Source organism: Taurulus bubalis (assembly GCF_910589615.1).
Source record: "Taurulus bubalis genome assembly, chromosome: 1".
NCBI classification, from domain to species: Eukaryota; Metazoa; Chordata; class Actinopteri; order Perciformes; family Cottidae; genus Taurulus; species Taurulus bubalis.
The window spans coordinates 23,744,760-23,764,607 of record NC_136589.1 but is presented as its reverse complement, the minus strand read 5'-3'; the positions used below and the strand labels follow the sequence as shown (position 1 = coordinate 23,764,607).

At 41.9% G+C, this 19,848-nt stretch overlaps 1 protein-coding gene across 1 annotated transcript in view; it reads left to right on the top strand.

Moving 5' to 3' along the window:
• Nucleotides 1-17,624, top strand: part of LOC306740034 (solute carrier family 12 member 7-like) — a gene marked incomplete at its 5' end in the record, with an annotated part of 35,505 nt that extends 17,881 nt beyond the window's left edge. The window contains 14 exons of the mRNA XM_079222136.1: nucleotides 3,040-3,158; nucleotides 3,267-3,365; nucleotides 3,482-3,601; nucleotides 3,752-3,856; nucleotides 4,241-4,409; nucleotides 6,072-6,267; nucleotides 6,446-6,615; nucleotides 7,280-7,411; nucleotides 7,597-7,704; nucleotides 9,153-9,248; nucleotides 10,466-10,635; nucleotides 12,965-12,979; nucleotides 13,273-13,406; nucleotides 14,246-17,624. Of these exons, the coding sequence (XP_079078262.1) occupies nucleotides 3,040-3,158; nucleotides 3,267-3,365; nucleotides 3,482-3,601; nucleotides 3,752-3,856; nucleotides 4,241-4,409; nucleotides 6,072-6,267; nucleotides 6,446-6,615; nucleotides 7,280-7,411; nucleotides 7,597-7,704; nucleotides 9,153-9,248; nucleotides 10,466-10,635; nucleotides 12,965-12,979; nucleotides 13,273-13,406; nucleotides 14,246-14,337 (1,725 nt within the window). The 3' untranslated portion in view covers nucleotides 14,338-17,624. The remainder of the gene's footprint in view (nucleotides 1-3,039; nucleotides 3,159-3,266; nucleotides 3,366-3,481; nucleotides 3,602-3,751; nucleotides 3,857-4,240; nucleotides 4,410-6,071; nucleotides 6,268-6,445; nucleotides 6,616-7,279; nucleotides 7,412-7,596; nucleotides 7,705-9,152; nucleotides 9,249-10,465; nucleotides 10,636-12,964; nucleotides 12,980-13,272; nucleotides 13,407-14,245) is intronic.
• Nucleotides 17,625-19,848: the final 2,224 nt, after the last annotated feature.

Sequence of the window (19,848 nt, the reverse complement as noted above, 5' to 3'; positions counted from 1 at the left end):
AACCAGACTTCATGCTCTTGTTCAAGCAACACAGACTGGACTTTTCTCACTGAGTAAGAACAACTGAACTGGAAAACATCAAAAGCACTTATTGCTTTTGTTTAAAGTTAATAAATTGCTGGTCTTATACATATATACATACATATTTAAGGTACGGTTTACTTTTTTTTAACTTATTTTCATAGCCTTATTGTAACATGTATTCTTACCAGTAGCAGCTCAAAACCATATAATTTACAGTTTTTTAATAAAGTAATAACATTCATATTGAGTTAATTGAATTAAGTTCAGACTATTGGTTCGGCCCTCCACAACAGTCCAAATTTCTCATGTGGCCCCTTGGGAAAATGGATTGCCCACCCCTGGACTAAGGTATGTTAATGACATGTGGTTCCCAAGCGCTTTTTGGTGACGTGGTTGATTACGTTACTGTCATCTGTCCATCATCATATAAAGCCCGCCCTGACAATTTGATTGGTCCGAACAATTTTTTATTTTGGATAATTTCTCCCCAACGGAGCAGTGCCAGACCGAACTTCCAGACCTCAAATGTTGTTGGCGGGGCTAAGTTCAGCTGGTACCAGGCTACATCTTTAGCATACCACCCAAAAATCCACTAGAATGCATGAAATAACATGCAACATCTACTTAACATCTACTTAAACCAAAATGTCCTGGGGGTGGACCATCAGCTATGTCTTTGCTTCACAGAATGTAACCAATGTTGTCCATCTCCAGTAGGCCGCCCCTATCAACGACTTTAGGCCCCACAAACCACCAGAATGTAGGGTACAACATGAGTACAATGCCAAAATAATTCAAATTTCCTGATATTTGAGCCACCAACGTGTGTGGCTGCGTGCGCGGCAAAATTTTGGTCACCCCCGACAAAATCTCACTCCAAGGTTTTTTGAAAAGTTGGCAGCTCTGTTACTCTCAAATTTAGACCAGCCTCTGGACTAAGCCACTGAGTGATGATAGCTCAAGAAAATTAGCCTCATTCAGCAATATCTTGCTGAGTTTATTTAATGGGCTCCTGAGAAAGGTCCTTAGCAAAAAAAGGTACTTCAGGAATGTCCTCTGGACTCATCATTGTTTAACTGTATCTCATTATAAATTGTAGCTTCCTGAATCTGATTCAATCTGATTCAGATTCAGGACGCATTCTTAAACCGCAGAATGGTTCCTACCAAGTGAATGTGCATGCCAGTCGATTCTAATTAGCCGGTAAAAGCCACGGCAATCTTCAAAAAAGGGCAATAGACTGCAGGGCCGCATGCCGCATATAAATTATATATTTTGTATTTATTTTAAAAGACGATAATTAATTATTGGTCAAATTATAAATAGCAACAAAATAATATTCATTTAAATCCTATATTACACAACTGACAAATTGAAGAAAAGCACAATATCCAATTAAAGAAATTGTGGCATTCCTCAATTTTTACGTTCTTGAAATTTTTGCTTTGGTCCAGCTCTGTTGTTTATTTTATTTTATTTTATTTAAAATGTATTTAACCAGGAAAAGCTTCATTGAGATTTAAAAATCTCTTTTACAAGAGTGTCCTGGCCAAGACAGCAGTAGCACATTAAAACAAAGTTTCAGACATACAACATAAAACAGTGACAGAACACTTTTAGATCACGGCATGAGTAAAACCAAAACTAAGACTCAAGACTTAAGTCATCGTATCCTAGTTCACACAGGTGCACACCCTCAGTCAAAAACATCTACAACCAGATGAACCTTCCTCCAAGTCTTTCAATCTATTTTTAAAAACACCTAAAAACACCAGCTCCCGTAGACCCAAATCAGTCTGCAGCAAATTCCAAGCCGCAGGAGTAGCAAACCTAAAGCTCCTTTTTCCCATTTCGAGATGGATGTTGGGGACAGATAGCAAGAGTAGGCCTTGCGCATATGTCACAGAGCGAAGACGGTAGCTACCAGCATTTTTCTGATAAATTAACTTGCACAGATAAGATGGTACATTAAGAATTGTCTTATAAATAATGACATGCCAATGACTTAGTCTACGGATGGACAATGCAGGCCAACCAACCCAACAGGGAGCAATGGTGAGTAAGGGCCTTAAGATTTGTTATGAACCTCAGTGCTCCATGGTAGACAGTATCCACAGAGTGAAGACATTGAGAAGATGCATGCATGTATAAAACATCACCATAATCAATCACAGACATACAAGTAGCAGCAGCAAGTCTCTTTTTAGCATCAAAAGAAAAGCAAGACTTATTTCTGAAATAGAAACCCAGCCTCACCTTCAACTTCTTCACACCTTCAACTTCTTCACAAGTTGCTGAATGTGAGGTTTAAAAGAGAGAGAATCATCATGTGGTGGAATTATTTGTAACTCCCATTGAGAAGCTTCGGATGAGATGCTTAAAATGATGAGATCCAACAAACAACCCTAAAGCTTCTGAGTATTTATTATTGCAAGAAGGAACAAGTCTGCAGGACGATGAACGCTCAGCAGAGAAGCACAAATGCACATCGGTTATAACCTTCCTTCCGACGGGTTGGGTAGCACACGAACATGCACAGACGTGTGTAAGGAGAGGTGAATTCCCTGTATAATTGCTATTGTGGAGAGAACGTTATCTTATCATTTGGGAGGTTCCAAGTTGCTGGGCCCCAACGGCAGATTCACAAGCTGAAAGCCACAGCAGGGGCTTTATTTTTATTTATTTTTACAGAAATTCTGACGATAATGAATACAACGAAAATGAAGCAGATGAGAGGACAAGGACAAATCTGAAAGCAACAACACACATCACCCCATGTTGATGTATCGAAAATTTCCTCGAGCTCAATGTGATGCCTTTAAACTTTCTCTGGTGTTTTTGCTTGATAACTGGCTGAAATAATAATATTCTAACTACGCTACATTGCAGTAAGATTCAAAGTAAGATTCAAACCCCCCAAAAAGCAACCAAACATGTCATGCTTCCTTTGACACGTATATGAAATTTCAAAATGTTTGACCCGGACGATAAGACGTGTTTGTGTCTCTCTCTCAGGTGTTCGGTCATGGGAAGGCTAACGGGGAGCCGACCTGGGCTCTGTTGCTGACAGTGGGGATCTGTGAGATAGGAATCCTCATTGCTTCTCTGGATGCCGTGGCCCCCATCCTCTCCATGTACGTGGCTCACCCCATAGAACATCCCATCAGCCCGCATTACCTTTTAATTACTGTCCTTTCTCTCTTCAATAATATATTTTCTTTCTGTTTTTGCTCTCCGCTCAGGTTTTTTCTCATGTGCTACCTGTTTGTTAACCTGGCCTGTGCTGTTCAGACGTTGCTCCGCACCCCCAACTGGAGACCTCGCTTCAAGTTCTATCACTGGTAAGAACAGCTTCTGACTAAACGCAAGAAAATGTGAGATATAAGCTTTCCAGAGCTGTGATTAAAACCACAGATTTTGGTCCTTGCACATGTATTAATATGCAGTGTCCTTGTAGGACCCTGTCCTTCTTAGGGATGAGCCTGTGTCTCTCCCTCATGTTCATCTCCTCCTGGTACTACGCCCTGGTCGCCATGGTGATAGCAGGTTGTCTCTACAAGTACATTGAGTACAGAGGGTGAGTCTGTCGCCTTCAGGTCAAGAGATCTATCCTCCGGCAGTGGAGGAAGCTTTCCAGCCGGCGAAACATGTGAATGTCTCATTTTATTTTGTCGCGTTTGTGAACGGTGTGAAACACGACCCGCTTTGGACTTTTTTTGGATTGCAGGGCAGTGAAGGAATGGGGAGATGGGATCAGGGGTCTGTCCCTGAATGCAGCACGCTACGCTCTCATCCGGCTGGAGGAAGTGCCGCTCCACACCAAAAACTGGAGGTGAGAGTGCGTTGTGATTTGCTTTAATCCTAAAGAAGCCAGGGTGAGGGGATCTTTCAGGATCTTTATTGCTTGTCATGTCTGGATTTCTTCTGAAGTAACTTTCTCTTTAAATCTAAAATAAAAATCTTTGCAAAATATAATCCAAACAAACAAAGGGGCAAATGGGACAACATTTTGGATCCCAAATGCAGTAAAGAAATACTAAATTGCGGCATGCGATGGATAGCTGAAAATAAAAGGATCAATAATGTGTTCCACATATTTGTCTTCCCTGTCAAAACCTGGTTTATTTTTTTCTCCTAGTATTCTACTACTGACTCTCTCTCTCTCTCTCTCTCTCTCTCTCTCTCTCTCTCTCTCTCTCTCTCTCTCTCTCTCTAGGCCCCAGCTGCTGGTGTTGTGTAAGCTGGACTCTGACCTGGGGGTGAAGCACCCTCGCCTCCTGTCCTTCACGACGCAGCTCAAAGCGGGAAAGGGACTGACCATTGTCAGCTCGGTCCTGGAGGGAACCTACATGACCCGGGGGAACGAAGCCAAGACGGGAGAGAAGGTTTGTAGGTCTGTTCAGTCCTCTGCGTGCACCCTGTACATGTTAAACCTATACACTTAGTGGCCACTATATTAGGCACACCGGTGCAATACACTGCAATTCAACACAGCAGCAAACTGAAATTAGCTAACTAAATTCTACCTTTTACGAAGTTCTGTTTTTGTAAATGTGTAAATTAAGCTGTAATTGAATCACATGCTGACAAGTGTACCTTATGAAGTTGCCACTGAGTGTATGTTTAAGCAATAAGGTACTCGAGGCAGTACTGTATCGTCAATAATGTACTGTTCAAGGGTGTTGTTAGGCCCGACGCGCAGCAGAATGCTGGCAAACCCTTAAACAGTACATTATTGTAGATACAGTACTGCCTCGAGTACCTCATTGCTTTTATAATACGGTTACCTGCGATTTTATGAATAGTAATAGTAAGCTCCCTTTCAGCACAAAATAGTTGTAGCCACCAAACGTTGTGTATCGCATTTCAGCGACAGAGAAAATAGTCCCGTATGTGTAGGCGGTTGCCGCCATACACATACGGGACTATAGAACTGACTGCCGGTTGAAAGCAGGGTGGAGGATGACACTCAGCTACCGATGTAAAGAAGTGCTCTCGCTGCTTCTGTCCGTCTTTTCTCCGTCATTTTTCTCCTCCTGATTTTTAGAGAACTTGCCTCGCGTCGGGAAATTACCGACGTAATTATCTCTCACTGGAAATTATCACGATTTTGTGATCAAACCCTTTTCATTCATCATCTTAGTTTCCGGTTTTATGCACTCGCTCCCCGCTAACTAGTCTGCTCTCAGAGTGTTACCTGCTCTGCTCTCCTGATTGTGAGCCGTATCAACGTTTGACTGTACAGCAGGAACAGGAACCACAAATTCACCACTGACATTCTCATCAAAAGTCATTCCCCCCAAAATATCAAAGTTTACACAAAACATGTTTGGTAACAGTCAAGCTTGAAATGACAACTAACGGTCGTGCAATTTAAATCTACCTGTTATTTTAAGTGCGCACTGATATGGAACGCTCTAAATGTAAACAGGCTGTATAGTACTTTATGGCTGAATAAAGTACACCCCGTGACTCACTCTCGACCAATCAGAATGCTTGATTTGATCTACCCGTATTATAATGTATGATTTAGCATGCAGCTACAATCTTTTTTAAATCCAACGAGCTGATTGTGGAGGTGTTTTATTTGTTTTCTTATCTTTTACATACACTCTAAAATGGTAATAGTTTTTTAAGCTTCATTAAAATATTCTCTTTGGACACTTGGGGGCAGCAAAACAAGCTGAAAACACAACGTATATGAACAAATTATCAAGTTGTTAAGGTGCCAGCAAGTGGCTGATGGATGTTTTATTTTGTATTTTTTTATGTAACGCCCCACCACAATTACAATCAAGTCATTGTTGGTCCTGCTTGAGTGTGTTTATATGTCTCATTAAAGGTTTTACGTGAAAAAAATTATTACAAACTCAAGTTTCAGAGAGTCAGTCATGTTAAAGACCAGCATCGGTTATAACCCTGATGATTCTATTTACCTTCAACTCACATCTAAATCCCCAAATCCTTCCACCCAATTCACCTGATTCGTCACTCCTTTCCCCGACCGTTCCCTTCTCCCGCTCTTCCCGCCTCTCGGCCCCCTTCAGAACTTGAAAACGGCCATGGCGGCAGAGAAGATGAAGGGTTTCTCCCACGTGGTGGTGTCTTCCAACCTGCGAGACGGCTTCTCCCTGCTCATCCAGTCAGCGGGACTCGGAGGAATGAAACACAACGCCGTCCTGATGGCCTGGCCGGCGGGTTGGGGTCAGGCCCGGGACTCCGCCGCGAGAAGGAACTTCATCGGTAAAATGCACCGGAACGCCTTGAAGGAAGAAATTAAATCAATCATGGAAAGAGGACACAGAACCCTGACCTCTCTCTCTCTCTCTCTCTCTCTCTCTCTCTCTCTCTCTCTCTCTCTCTCTCTCTCTCTCTCTCTCTCTCTCTCTCTCTCTCTCTCTCTCTTTCTCTCTCTCTGCAGAAACAGTGAGAGAGACGACGGCGGCCCATCAGGCTCTGCTGGTTGCCAAGAACATCGACCATTTCCCTGGCAACCAGGATCGTCTGAAGGAGGGAACCATCGATGTGTGGTGGATCGTACACGATGGTGGACTGCTCATGCTGCTGCCGTTTCTACTTAGTCAACACAAGGTATGTTTGTGTAAATTGTCTTTTCCCTTTTAGATTATTTACTTAATTCAATTCAATTCAGTTTATTTTATACAGCCCAACATCACAAATACAAGTTTGCCTCGGAGGGCTTTACAATCTGTACAAATAACATCCCTAATGTTACTAAAAAGTAATCATGTAAAAACTACATCCTACATAGAAGCGTTTTAAACATATTTTACTGTGTGCATAATTAAAATCATTATTAATTATTCTTTTATGAAACAATACAGACTCAATTGTTTTATTGAGATTAAATTAACATTCCTCATTCCCCGAACATTTCCTCTACTGTACAGATGGTTTAACATTCTAGTATTGATTTATTTCACCAGCTTTTCATTGTCATACTCTATTTGCACTTGAATAGCTGCTTTCTTGTTCTGTAAAGTATCTTAAATGTATGTATTTTTAACCAAATGCAGCCTGGTGTTGCACAATTAAATTTGTGTGTAGAGGCTGCCGGTCTTCATTAATATTAATTATAAAAAAATATGTTAATGTTATATTACATGTAGCTGCTTTGAGATGGCTTTATTGCTGAGAGTTTCCCCCTGAAGTAAGGTCACAGTTAGGAGTTAGTGCTCTTGAATCGTCAGATTAACTGTGTAACCAGCAGCGGATCCATCGCTTATCTCTGCAGGTGTGGAGGAAGTGTAAAATGCGAATCTTCACGGTGGCCCATATGGAGGACAACTCCATCCAGATGAAGAAAGACCTCCAGATGTTTCTCTACCATCTACGTCTGGATGCTGTGGTGGAGGTGGTGGAAATGGTGGGAAGATTTAATATTCAGTCATTTCATTTTGGTATCCAATGATGGATGAGCCAGATGGTGGTGGTAGTCCTACCTGCCCCTATGGCAACATACACAAAGGCTACCTCTTTCTCTGAACTGCCCTTAATGAGAACATTGGTCTCACCAGAGTGACTACAAATCTATTCTATGTGTCCCTACAGCACGAAAGCGACATCTCAGCCTTCACCTATGAGAAAACGCTGGTGATGGAGCAGAGGTCTCAAATGCTCAAACAGATGCAGCTGTCCCGCACCGAGAGGGAGAGAGAGGTACGTGACACTCGTTCTACACTGTAATAAGTGTGGGGAAAACGTCAGGTTTTGACATTGACGTCTCTTATAAACAACATAAGGATGTGTTCTAACCAACAGCATTAAGAGGTAGGAGTGGCACATCTACATTGTTGGCGTAAGGTAATGGTAACTTACTTTAATTTGACTGAGCCTTCGTAAGCCCCGCCCCCCGCTGCTACTCCGTCAGAGTGGCCGTGGAGCCCACACTGTCACTAACTGCACTCCCCGAATAAATATTTTTTATACAAAAAAGCGATCTTAGAGAGAAGCAAACCAAACAATATGTGTTTGAAGGCTATATCAGGGTTTCAAACTGATTCAGTTGTAAAACAAAAAAACTGGTTAAAAAGATGAAGGTAGAAGTGAAATCCTACAGATCAGAGTGTAAAGGTGAAACACCACATCACCTGAAGACAATGACATTAAAGAACAACACTGTGATTTCCTGTACACATTCGGAATACCTTCAGTAGCTAGCGTAGCATAGAAGTGCTAACGCTAGTTAATGATGTGCTAATGTTAGCTGGCTAGTTTTTTTAGAAATGTATTGTAGCGACCCTGTACTGGTGCCTGGCAGTAGGGAGGGGTTGCTCGATCACCTCTCGCTCTCTCCGGCCAATCATGGGGAGGCAGTGTGCATGATGGTCAGGTTGCGGCCCTGTGATTGGTGGAGCAGAGGGGAGGCGAGGTGTTGACCTGTCGGAGAAACGGGACGGTCAAGTGTGTGAGACAAGTAGTCAAGTAGCAACGGTGCTTGTTAGCTGTTCTGTAGCTTCGGTGTGGATATACATGAGTCTCGCCAGCGTTGTTGACAGTTACATGAATAAACCTGCATTGCAAGAAAACCAGCGGTCTACGAGTCGTGAGTGTGGACGCTACAATATATCTCCTTACAACCTCTCCGGGTAACGAGTATCTCTATTACACAGTGTTTAATCATGGCCAACTCTAAATCAACAAAATCAGCCTTAAGATAAAGAAAATCTAAAACCTTTGCATGAGAATCAATGGAGCATATTTGTTTAACACTGGTCGGAGCTGGCCAATGCTACGCTATGATTGGCCAGTCTGCGTTTGAAGGGCGGGACTTGGCAAAGGGTCCCATGAAAGTGGCACCAAAATGAACATAAGTGCTATCCACAACACTGGAAACCAGACTAAAAAACGTCCTAAACTTGGATGCAAAACTACACTATAAATAGAGCCTTATATATAGGGCCTTATAAACTTATATATTATTTTTTGTTTATATTTAGGTGTAACGTTTACACGTAAACACAATGTAGAACACAAACTCGAAACTAATATAAAATACTAAACTGATACAGCTATCCTCAACCCAAAGGCTTAGCATAACTCCTCCTGTGATTTGCTGTTTTTGACCTTTGAACCCTCCCCCCTCTGTGATTTCACAACGGCCTCAGATTCAGAGCATCACAGATGTATCGCGCGGCTCCATAAAGAGGAAGAAGCCACCAGGTTTCCGTTCCTTCAACGCCCTGTGCATACCGGAGGATGAGGTAGCCACAGCGAACAAATGGCCCGGAGTATCCAACCACGTTGCCACTGGTCCATCCATTTATCATGCTATCTCTTCCTAGCATCATAATCCATTCATAACACCTGCTATGCTGCAGACAGTGAGGTCTTTAGAAGCTGAACTCAGGGATAACATATTCTGTCGATGCTGAGTGGGAAGAGACGCAGGGATCAGAAGCTGCCACTGGAGGGAGACACATTCCTCACTTAGTGCCTTTTAAATGTGCATCAGACTGCTTGCAGTACTGGGGTCTTAATGAGACTCAAGCCAGTTACTACTAACCATTACATCCCACAGTATCTAACACACACAAATGGGTTACCATTTACCATTTACCATTCAGCATCCCCATCCTAACAACATAATACTCATTTGGTTGACGTTTTTTCCTTGGTTAAGTTGAGGAGTAATGTGATGTTTGATACTAGAAGGTCAGCATTACAAAATATACATTATTTTATTGTCGTGCTTTTATACAATCCACAAACAACTCGGTAAGAGGAAATATACACAGTTTCCTGGATGAGGCTCACTGGATTTTGCTTTTATTGCTGTTACAAGTGTTTCTGAAGATTTCACATGATTATTTTTAAATGGCTCTTTGGAACTTTTAAAAATGTTTTCAAAAAGAGACGCAAAAGCAGCTAGGGAAGGTGAGGGCTCACGTGGGTGAAAACATCACATGGTCTTTCCATTTTTCCAGTGTCTTTGCCATCAGACGTTTAAAGGTACCGTCAAAAAGGGAAAGTTAGAGCATCTCAAGGTCCAGTTATATGAGCCCTCAAAAGTATTCTGATCTTTAACAAGAGAAAAGAGAGGGTTTGATATAAACATGTTTTTGAATTTAACAAGAGTTCGCAATTGTCACAGATAGGCAGAACTAGAACCTCATTAAGTCACTGTGAACTTAAGTAGGAGGAATTTTATCGTGTTCACTGTAAAAGACAGTGTGTGTTTCTGTGTACTTTTCTCGCATGTGCTGTTATCACCATGCACCTGTCTAATAACTACCTCTACATCTACATTGTTTGTCCTCATATCCTCTTCATCCCGCATAATGACATATTTGCAATGGCAATATGCTTTGTGGTTAAAATTTACAAAAATGCAAAGTATACAAATACAGAATGCTGCTGAACTGAAACGAAAAAAAACACAAAATGTACTTTTTCATCACCTGACCTGTCCTTGGTTTAGGCCCAACTGATCCACGACCGGAACACAGCGTCTCATTCCACAGCGAATGACAGAGAAGCAGGTGCCCCACCGGATCGCGTCCACATGACCTGGACCAAAGACAAACTGGTCAACGAGAGGAACAGACACAGGGAAGGCATGGGGGTTAAAGACATCTTCAACATGAGGCCGTGAGTAGCTCTAGCTGAGCCGCAAAACATTATGTTCAGATGCAACGCTACACTAAACACTATGATTCATTTGTTGGGTTAAATGTTTTTATTATTATCTTTATGTATTGCCTTTTTTATATGAATGTTATTACACGTGTTGTATGTATTTTAATATGTTGCAATTTGTAATTGAAGTTATCCAGTGGCGGGCCGTCAGGCCTCCTAACTAAGCCTTCTCTGCTGGCCTAAACAGAATCACAAAGTTTTATTATTTTATTTTTTTTATAATTGAAAGTTATAGCTATTTTATAATGTAATTGTTTTTCACAAATACCTACATGTATTATCATTATGTTTCCCTATTAGCTTATTTTCTCATTGCACAGCTGTCTTCATCTGTTCCTCTGCTCCATCAGGCCTCTGGTATGGCTCGGCTTGGGAGCTGGTTAACAGCATTTTATCCAATCACATTTCACCTCTCTTTCTATCTGGTTAAACTATATGAAACAGCCTTCTAGAGAGTCTGGACGGTTGATTCGTCACAGGGCCCGGCGTGACCATTAACGTGCGCTGTGATTGGTCAGTGTGTCAACAGGGCACAGCTCAGTGGGAGCTGGAGGGCTGAAGGAGAGAAGTTTAGTGACATGTTAAGTGTTTTGCTTGTTTTGGCGCTTGGTGGCGGATTTAATGACAACGCATGTTTGCGATGATAAACCCGGTGTCGACTGCTGCTGTTGAGCGTCTCTGAACTTTTTGTTAACAAGGTGACGCGGGTGGACTTTTTCTTAAGTGAACATCATCTGGTAAGCTGCTTTTTTTTTGTTGATGTGTCTATGCTGCCTTTTTTTTATCATGGATTGTTTTGTCAAGTTATAACTAAGTGTGGTTCTTGTTGATGCGAGGAAATCCCCGGTGGGCGGACGGGGTTGGGCTGGTCCAGGGGTCGGCAACCCGCGGCTCCGGAGACGCATGCGGCTCTTTAGCCCGTCTGTTGTGGCTCACTGAGGCTTTGACAAACTAAACAAAAACAAAAAAAAACAAAAAAATATGTTTTTATTTAATTCTTTTTTTTTTGCCGAGTGGAAAAAAATTCTAAGGGAACTCCTCTTATCTTGGAGTTTTAGGTGATAGTGGGTCATTGAAAATAAAAATATATGTTTAAATATTTCTTTAACTAAAATGTGCATCACATCCATTCCCCTGCAGGTGGCTACTCGTGATTCAGAGCCCCGCGAAGCAAAAGATATGCGTTTAAAATGTAAAACTCACATGAGGAGGACAGGTATTGGACCTGCTACCTTGTGGTTACAGGGTGAACCCTCTATCACATGAGCCACATATATAGACAGTAATAAAGATCAGCATAGTTGTGCTTTTAATGGATCTCAATGTAGCCAACAAATTACTATTTTTTGTTTGATAGTTATAAACAGGTAAAATAGCAATACATATGTCAAACATTGTCTTTATTCTTGCTCTATAATTTCATAAATACAACAAACTATATTTTTTTTGGTATATATAATAGGACTATATAAAACTTCAGAAGCTGTGATATGAAATAGCTTTTGCGGCACCAGACAATTTGTTTTGGTGGAAAAAAGGGCAAAATGGCTCTTAGGATAGGAAAGGTTGCTGACCCCTGGGCTGGTCGGTGGGCTGGTCAGGACTCGGCGAGGTTGTGCGTCCGACCGAGAGGTGCTGCGTGAGCTCTCCCCGAGTCCAGAATGGCACTCTGTAAACGTGCATTGCTCAACGGGAGTGTGCGCTGCCTCTCTTTTTTTTTTTTCTTCTCAAAGTTGTGGAGGCGGGTCAGACCCCACGTCCCGTGTGACCTCCCTTGCTCGTGGTGGTGTCGTGTGGCGGAGTGGGCGTCTGCTGTCCACACATGGTGGACTGTATGAATGCGCCGTGTATAGAGTGTCTGACAGTAACTCCTGGGACACGTTCTAGCTCGTGCGGAGGGCGCTGTTAAACAGCTGATCCACTGAAGGCGTAGGTAGGAAATACACGGCCTGCCACCACTGAAGTTATCAAAAAGGCTTCATGCCATCTTCGCTGAGTCCCGCCCCTCAAACTGGCCTGAAGCATTCCATCGGTTCGCTCCAACCGTGCTTGACGGAGTAGGAGAGAGGGGCAGGGCTTAGTAAAATGAACATATCCCATTCAATAATTTTGTTTTTGACTTGTAGTTTATAATGTAATTTGCTCATACTGTTTGATGGCGGAGGAGCGCTAATTATCCAAGACCTACCTGCATCTAAATCATCTAAAAATAAATACAGAAGCAACCCTTATGATTGTGTTAATGTTGAATATGTTTTTCTTTTTTTATCCATTCCTCCAGCGAGTGGGAGAATCTGTAAGTCACTTTATCTTTTGCTTTTTGTTTGCTTGTACATTCATTCTCTATGCATACATAATGTGCGAAAACAATGTCCGTGCTGGCATGTTTGTGTGAAAGTAGATCACCGGTTCTGTTTGTATGTTGCTGCATGGTGAAAAATATGAAAGCTGCATGTGCATTTGCCTCCAAGATCATCATATCCCCGGCCACTCATGCTGTGCTTCCTGTAGATTGATCATAAGATTATCGTCCTGAAAAAGAATGGCAGGATAACCGATGCTCTCGTTAATGTTTGTGTTCCGACGTAGCAACCAGTCCAACGTGCGGAGGATGCACACTGCTGTGAAGCTGAACGAGGTGGTGCTCAAGAAGTCTCGCGACTCGCAGCTGGTCTTGCTCAACATGCCGGGCCCGCCGAAGAACAAGAAAGGGGACGACAACTGTATCCTTGTGTTTTCAGCATATCATCCATTCGTTTAGTGAACAAGTCGATCAGTCATTCAGAGAAAGTTTGACGTGTTAAAGGACTAGTTGAACAAGAGTGTATATCAATGGCACCAGCTAATCTTTATGTAACCCGAAATCCAGTACAAATTATTCATCATATAAGTACACGATACATGGGATATCTTTTTTGTTGAATCTATATTGTTGGTTATGTGCGACAAACCAAAACCAAAACAGAAAAAGGCAGATATTTTTACAAAGGCCAGCTGTTTCCCATTGTTTTCTGTCTTTATTGCTAAGCGAAGCTAATGGAGTAGCCAGAGGTCATGAGCGTCTTAAAGTCCTTCCAATGCCAGTCATCTTATCAATTAAAATGTAGCCATTTGTTTCTCACTTTGGACACAGCCATGCTTAATGCTATGCTAAGCTAACTACCCACAAAGCTATAGCTTCACACAAAGTATACATTAGAGTGCTATCGATATTCTCTCTTCAGTGAATAAGTGTATTTCCGAAAATGACTAACTATTTTATTTAGGTTAATCATAAAATAAATTAATACAAAAATAAGGTATGTTTCTGTAATAATTTACTGTGCAGTGAAGTGCAAGTTTAAAGAAACATAAAATGGAGATACTTAAGTAGAGTACAAGCACATCAAATGTGTGTCTAAGTACAGTTCTTGAGTAACTTCCTTCACTGACAGGAGCATTTTTCACACACAAAATTTGTGGTTTTTAAAACTGTAAAAAATGAATAAATCAGAAAATAGCTGCATGTGTTGATGTGTTGCTGTGATGTGCAGTATGTCCTTAACCAGAATGTGCCTCAAAGATATGGAGTTCCTGGAGGTCCTGATGGACGGCCTGGACCGCGTCCTGTTGGTTCGTGGAGGTGGCCGGGAGGTCATCACCATCTACTCGTAGCGCCAAGAGGTTCCGAATCCTTTTGGATGGAAACACTGTTGGGCAGTGGAACCCCAGAGGACAGGGTGTTGGCGGAGGGAAAACTCATGACTTTGAGATGCATCATTGGCAAAGATGTTGGAGGATGTACAGTACATTGCCTCTCACTCTGTTGGGGGGGGGGACTGTGATCTCTTTGGAGGACAGGGGAGGTTCTATGTGCACCACAGCCTGAGCTCAGTGCATCGTCTGGGACCACAGAGGGCTCTGAGCACCCCTTGTTCCTGGGGCTCCCTAACTCCGACTCATCTGTACACTGTAAAATGACTACTGTGTGGTTGCACTGCGGAGATACCCTTTCCTCAGTTGAACTGTGAAGTCTGTTGTCCTTTTTAGTATTCCACTGATTGTTGTACCTGGCTACAGGCTTATTGGGTCCAGCAAAGGTTGCAAACATAGTGTCTTTATTTATCTCAGTACCGTTGATGAAACTTTTATCAATGTATAACAATAGCCGACTTTAGAGTCATTATAATCAAAGCCAAAATGCCATTGATCACCACGAGGACAGTTCAAGGGCAAACTTAACTGATTGTAATCCATAGATTGGCTTGGACATTGCTTATCAACTGTTTGTCTTCTGATCGGAAGTGAGAATGCAAGAAGAAATGCAACTTTTATGATTTTAGCATTTTAGTAAATTTTTAGTTGAGTTAACAATGTATCTGACGTGTGTTTGTATTGGCGCAAAATGTTTGTGAGTACATAACAAGCTAGTGTGCGCTGATGAGGAAAACTGAGCAACGTGGAGCCTATATTTCATTTAACATTGCTATTGTTTTAAAGTACAATGTGTCACGTGTTTGTTCAACAAAAAAGGACACAAACAAAACAAGAAAGTCCAGAATTCTGACAAGCGAATTGACAAAGAGAGGATTGCGGCCGCTGATAGCACCATCAATTCAATCACTTGCAACCGATATCTACGGTTTAATTCGCAAACGATATCGGCTCATGATGTCACAGTTCAAACACGCCCATCAAGTTTTGCAGTTGAGTGCTATTAGCCCTTTTCTTTGCATCTGATTGCAATTATCCATTTGGCAAAGTATAAATGTTGCCTTTGCGACAATTAACTTGCAGGTAGAACAATGGCAGAGAGACAAACGAAATGTTCAGGCCACGAGCTAGAGGACCCGACCGCCAAGGGGCAGAGGCATTCCTTTAAACCTCAGACAGGGAATCTAAACGTGGTGGAGAGAAAACCCTAATTTGGGATATAATATCCCCAGGCTGTCAGTGCTGATGGTGTTTTCAAAATGCATACCTTCAGGCTGTAAAATGAGATGGAAAGTGGAAAGTCTGGGCATGACACCCCTTAGAAATGCGCTTCATTTGCTGCCAACTCTCTGAGGTCGCTAATAATTTCACTGTAACTGTGAGTATGACGTATGTTTGTTAGCTTCTCACTGATTCCTGGGATTTTTCCATTGAAAATTTAGATTTTTGCAGAAAATAGACTATGTTGCAAACACAAGTTTATGATACTTACACTTTTTAGTTTGGCAAGATAATCTTTCACCACTAATGGTGACCACCACTTTTATGATTTCTGTGCCCAAATATATGCATATTACCTAATTAAAATGTGTGAACGTAGCACTGAGATGCTATTTGCTTGTCAGCATAGTAAGGGGTGGATCTGAGAATTTATCGTTTCTTTTTTCTTATTTGTGCCGGTTTAGCTGCCGTAAAAGCTGCGGAATCCTTTTATAAATTCGCCCCTCGAGTCTTTAGTCTGTAAAAGACAGAAACACTCGCGTATCGAGTTGTTTTTCGTACATTTCCTGTGTCCCCGTAAAAGGACGATGTCAACAAAACTTGTTGATGCTTTGGACCTAACACGAGAAGTCTGCTCTTTTTAATTCCATCTTCTGGGTGATATGCTGACACTATGTCTCCAGACAACCTGTAGGTCTGCATACCTCCAGTATATTAAAAAGAGGTTTGCAGCTGATCTGTCACACACCCTTGAATGTAAAGACAAACATGCAAGCTCAGCAGTACTTTAGGCAAGTAAAACTCCTTGGTTATATTCTAGTTCTGTTTGTTCCTGTGTGCATAGAACTTACTTGTTTCTTTACTCTTTTAAACTGATGGACTATAAACTGAAATGCAGAGTGAGCTTCGTCTAACTAGGAAGCTGGTGTTTTCACCATATAATGAGATTCTGTATTCTGCCGTTAGTTATTCGGCATCAAGAACACATTCTGACAACGGGTTAGACACCATGTCCATCTGTACTTTAGGTAACATCCATTCTCCAAACCACTTATCCTGTTTAGGGTCACAGGGTTTAGAGTCCAAATAACCTGAGCTGCATGTCTTTGGACTGAGGGAGGAAGCCAGAGAACCCAGAGGGAACCCACGCTGGCACGGAGAGAACATGCAGGCTCCACACAGTGGGACCTGCCAGACCGGGATCCAAACCCCAGGCCCTCTTGCTGTGTGGCGAGGGTGCTAGCCACTACACCACCGTACAGCCCACAACCTTAGGTACCATTTGTGCCTATAAAGAATTAAATATGTTTATGCAGACAAACTCCCATAACATGACATGAAAGATACAGACACACACGTAAAAGAGGAGGAAAAACGTCAAAGCAGGAAGTCATTAGACAAAGGAAATGAAAAAGGAAATGAAGCTGAATGAGTGTTTGGTCGTATTTTGATCACTGTGATTTCTCTGATTGCTATCGTCTGTGTTGTATAAGAAACATTAATTCTGGTAACTGAGATGTAATGCGTCAAAACCTGAATCAATTTTGATGCTTTTTGTTTTCTATTTCTATGTTTGTATCCGTCATAAAAAATTGCAGATTTCCTATTGTGACATATACCAGAATGTGTTTGTTTGTGTTTTTTGTCCAAGCTGGATCGCCCTTTACGTAACCGGACCAGGACTCAGTCTCCAAAAATCAATCTCATCCCAAAATCATCATTGTCTGCCGTCGCACAAAAGAACAAAGGCAATCTTGGAGCTGCAGTAAGAAGCTTGGCCTTGGATAAATGGCTTCCTGTTTGAGCGGTTAGCTGGGTCAGCACGCAGAGAACAGCAACAACAACAACAACCTAGGTCGGATGCTCTGATCACTGTCTGAGCTACGTCTCTGCTACATGCTGTGCTGTGTCTGTCCTCCTCACTGTAAAGCACAGGCTGTCTTCTGCTCAGATTCAGGACAGTTAATCAAACTGTATTGTTTCCCTGATGGGAATCTTGTGTGGTGGATGCACATAAAAAATAAAACAATTATGTATTTGTATCTTACTTTGTGTAAATTTGGTTTTAACATCCAAAGATTTGCACGATCTTGCTTCTGTCGTGAGTTCAGCTCAACAGACGTGCAGCAAGCATGAGAGATGCCCTCTACTTGCCGTGGCTCAGATGAGCATATTATGAGATCATGAAGGGCACAAGCATGCATATATCTGTATTATTTATGTGCTACTGTATATGTGTAGTATCAGTGGTGGGCCGTGGATATTCTACCTGGGCCTTCAGTGGATCAGCTGTTCGCTAACAGCCTTTGCTAACTGCGAGCGCTAGTTAGCTCGCGAGCTAGCACAGACCTGCTTTCCATCGCGCCTCGGGTGGCCAGGCAGGGTCCACAGCAGGTCCAAGTGTTATACAGTGTCCACACGGAAAGTCTGCAGCTGCAGCTGAGCCCATCTAGCTGGCTGTCACCATGTATTTAACCAGCTTCTCTGCCGTAGAGAGAAACAGAGGTGAAATCTGATTGGATGAGCTCTGCTTAACCAGCTGCCAAGCTGCACCAGCTTGGCAGCTGGCCAGAAGCTGAGGAACAGACAAGACAGGAGCTGTGCAATGAGAAAATAAGCTAATAGGGAAAATTATTATAATACATGTAGTTTTTTTATAAAATAGCTATAACTTTGTGATTCTGTTTAGGCCAGCAGAGAAGGCTTAGCAGGCCCTGACGGCCTGCCACTGTGTAGTATGGCAGGTGATTATCTCAACCTGACAGGCCTCTAAATTCATGAAAGATTAAATTGTTTTATTTCGATGAGATCTGCCTGAACACGGAAGACGAGCCAATACAGACTGGTCCTGTAGAGAGGGTTTTATTACCCCTTTATATGTATTTAAATATATAACATATATACATATAACATGACCCGACAAAGAAAAAAATCGGACACAAAAAACTGATCACAAAAAAATACAATACCAACTAAACTACAATTAAACAAAACAGTATAATTAGTTTACCGGTATAAGTATGTTGGCAATTAAGAAACACAAATGAATTCACTCAAATTAAATTAACTAAAATCTACCAGAATTTGAACTCACCTTAACTTTTCCGGTCATCATTTTTAATTGTTAAACTTGTTTTGTTTTCTGACCAAATACTGCAAATTGACATTCGTCATCATCTTCCCACAGCTTGCACTGACCTTCTAGTAACACACAGACCTTTGGCTAAAAAGTGTTTTCTTTTCTTCCACTTATATCTGAGAGCTAAATCTGGGAGATGAGCTAAAGAGGGACAACACGTGGCTTAAGAAGGGAATGCAGTCCGTGAGGACAGAGGATGGAGGAGGAGTACCTTTTCTTTTCTCTCTGAGCCATTATCATTCCAGCATGTGCTAATGGTGGGGTGTTAACATCACAACATGGATCATTTCCCTGAGACTCCCTCTGATCTTGTTGACCCCTGATAGAAGTCCAGCACTTAACTGGACTTCTTTACCCTGATGTGAAATGTAAAATAACAGTCAGAACACTTAATTTATGGGTATTTGTGCATTGTAAAAATAATCAAATAAAATCAGTGTTTGTTATCAGTATGGCCAGAGTGTCACAGGGTGTGACTATATGGTCTGAACATATTTTCATCTCCGCCAAACAATTGGGTGATGCATACATTACATGTCTGATTTAAAATATATTTCTGGAGCAAATGGTCTCTGTTTAAAATTAAAATATTGATTAATTTGTCGTTTTGGAGACCAAACAATTGCCATCAGTCAAAGGCAAACCTACTGCTGTTTGGGAGAGTAGTGTATTTCACTCAGGGAGTGAGATCAAATGTAATGGGAAGGCAACAAGCAAGAGCAATGCTATGACTGGTAGACTTCTGGACCGAACTGTTTGAGCTGGCAGGTAGTGTATATGAAACCTTGTATCTCCAAAATAATTGAGTTTGTTGAATGTGGAGAAAAGACCAAAAAAACTAATCTCTACTCACCGAGGCAGGCGGTGTTCCTAACGAGGTTAATATTGGTTCTGTCTGATGGCCCGAAGGCGGGGCCCTGCATCAAAGACTAGTTTTAAAGTGGAATGATGACCCTTTGAAATGAATCATTAAATCAATCACCCTCTTTCAAGTAACAAGGTGAATTCACAAACCTTTGCTCAGTTCAATACGTACAGTGGCTTAGTGGCTACAGACTGGCTTGGTCTGGTATGACCAGTGGCTTACGCTGGCTAATGGCAGCTTAGCCAGG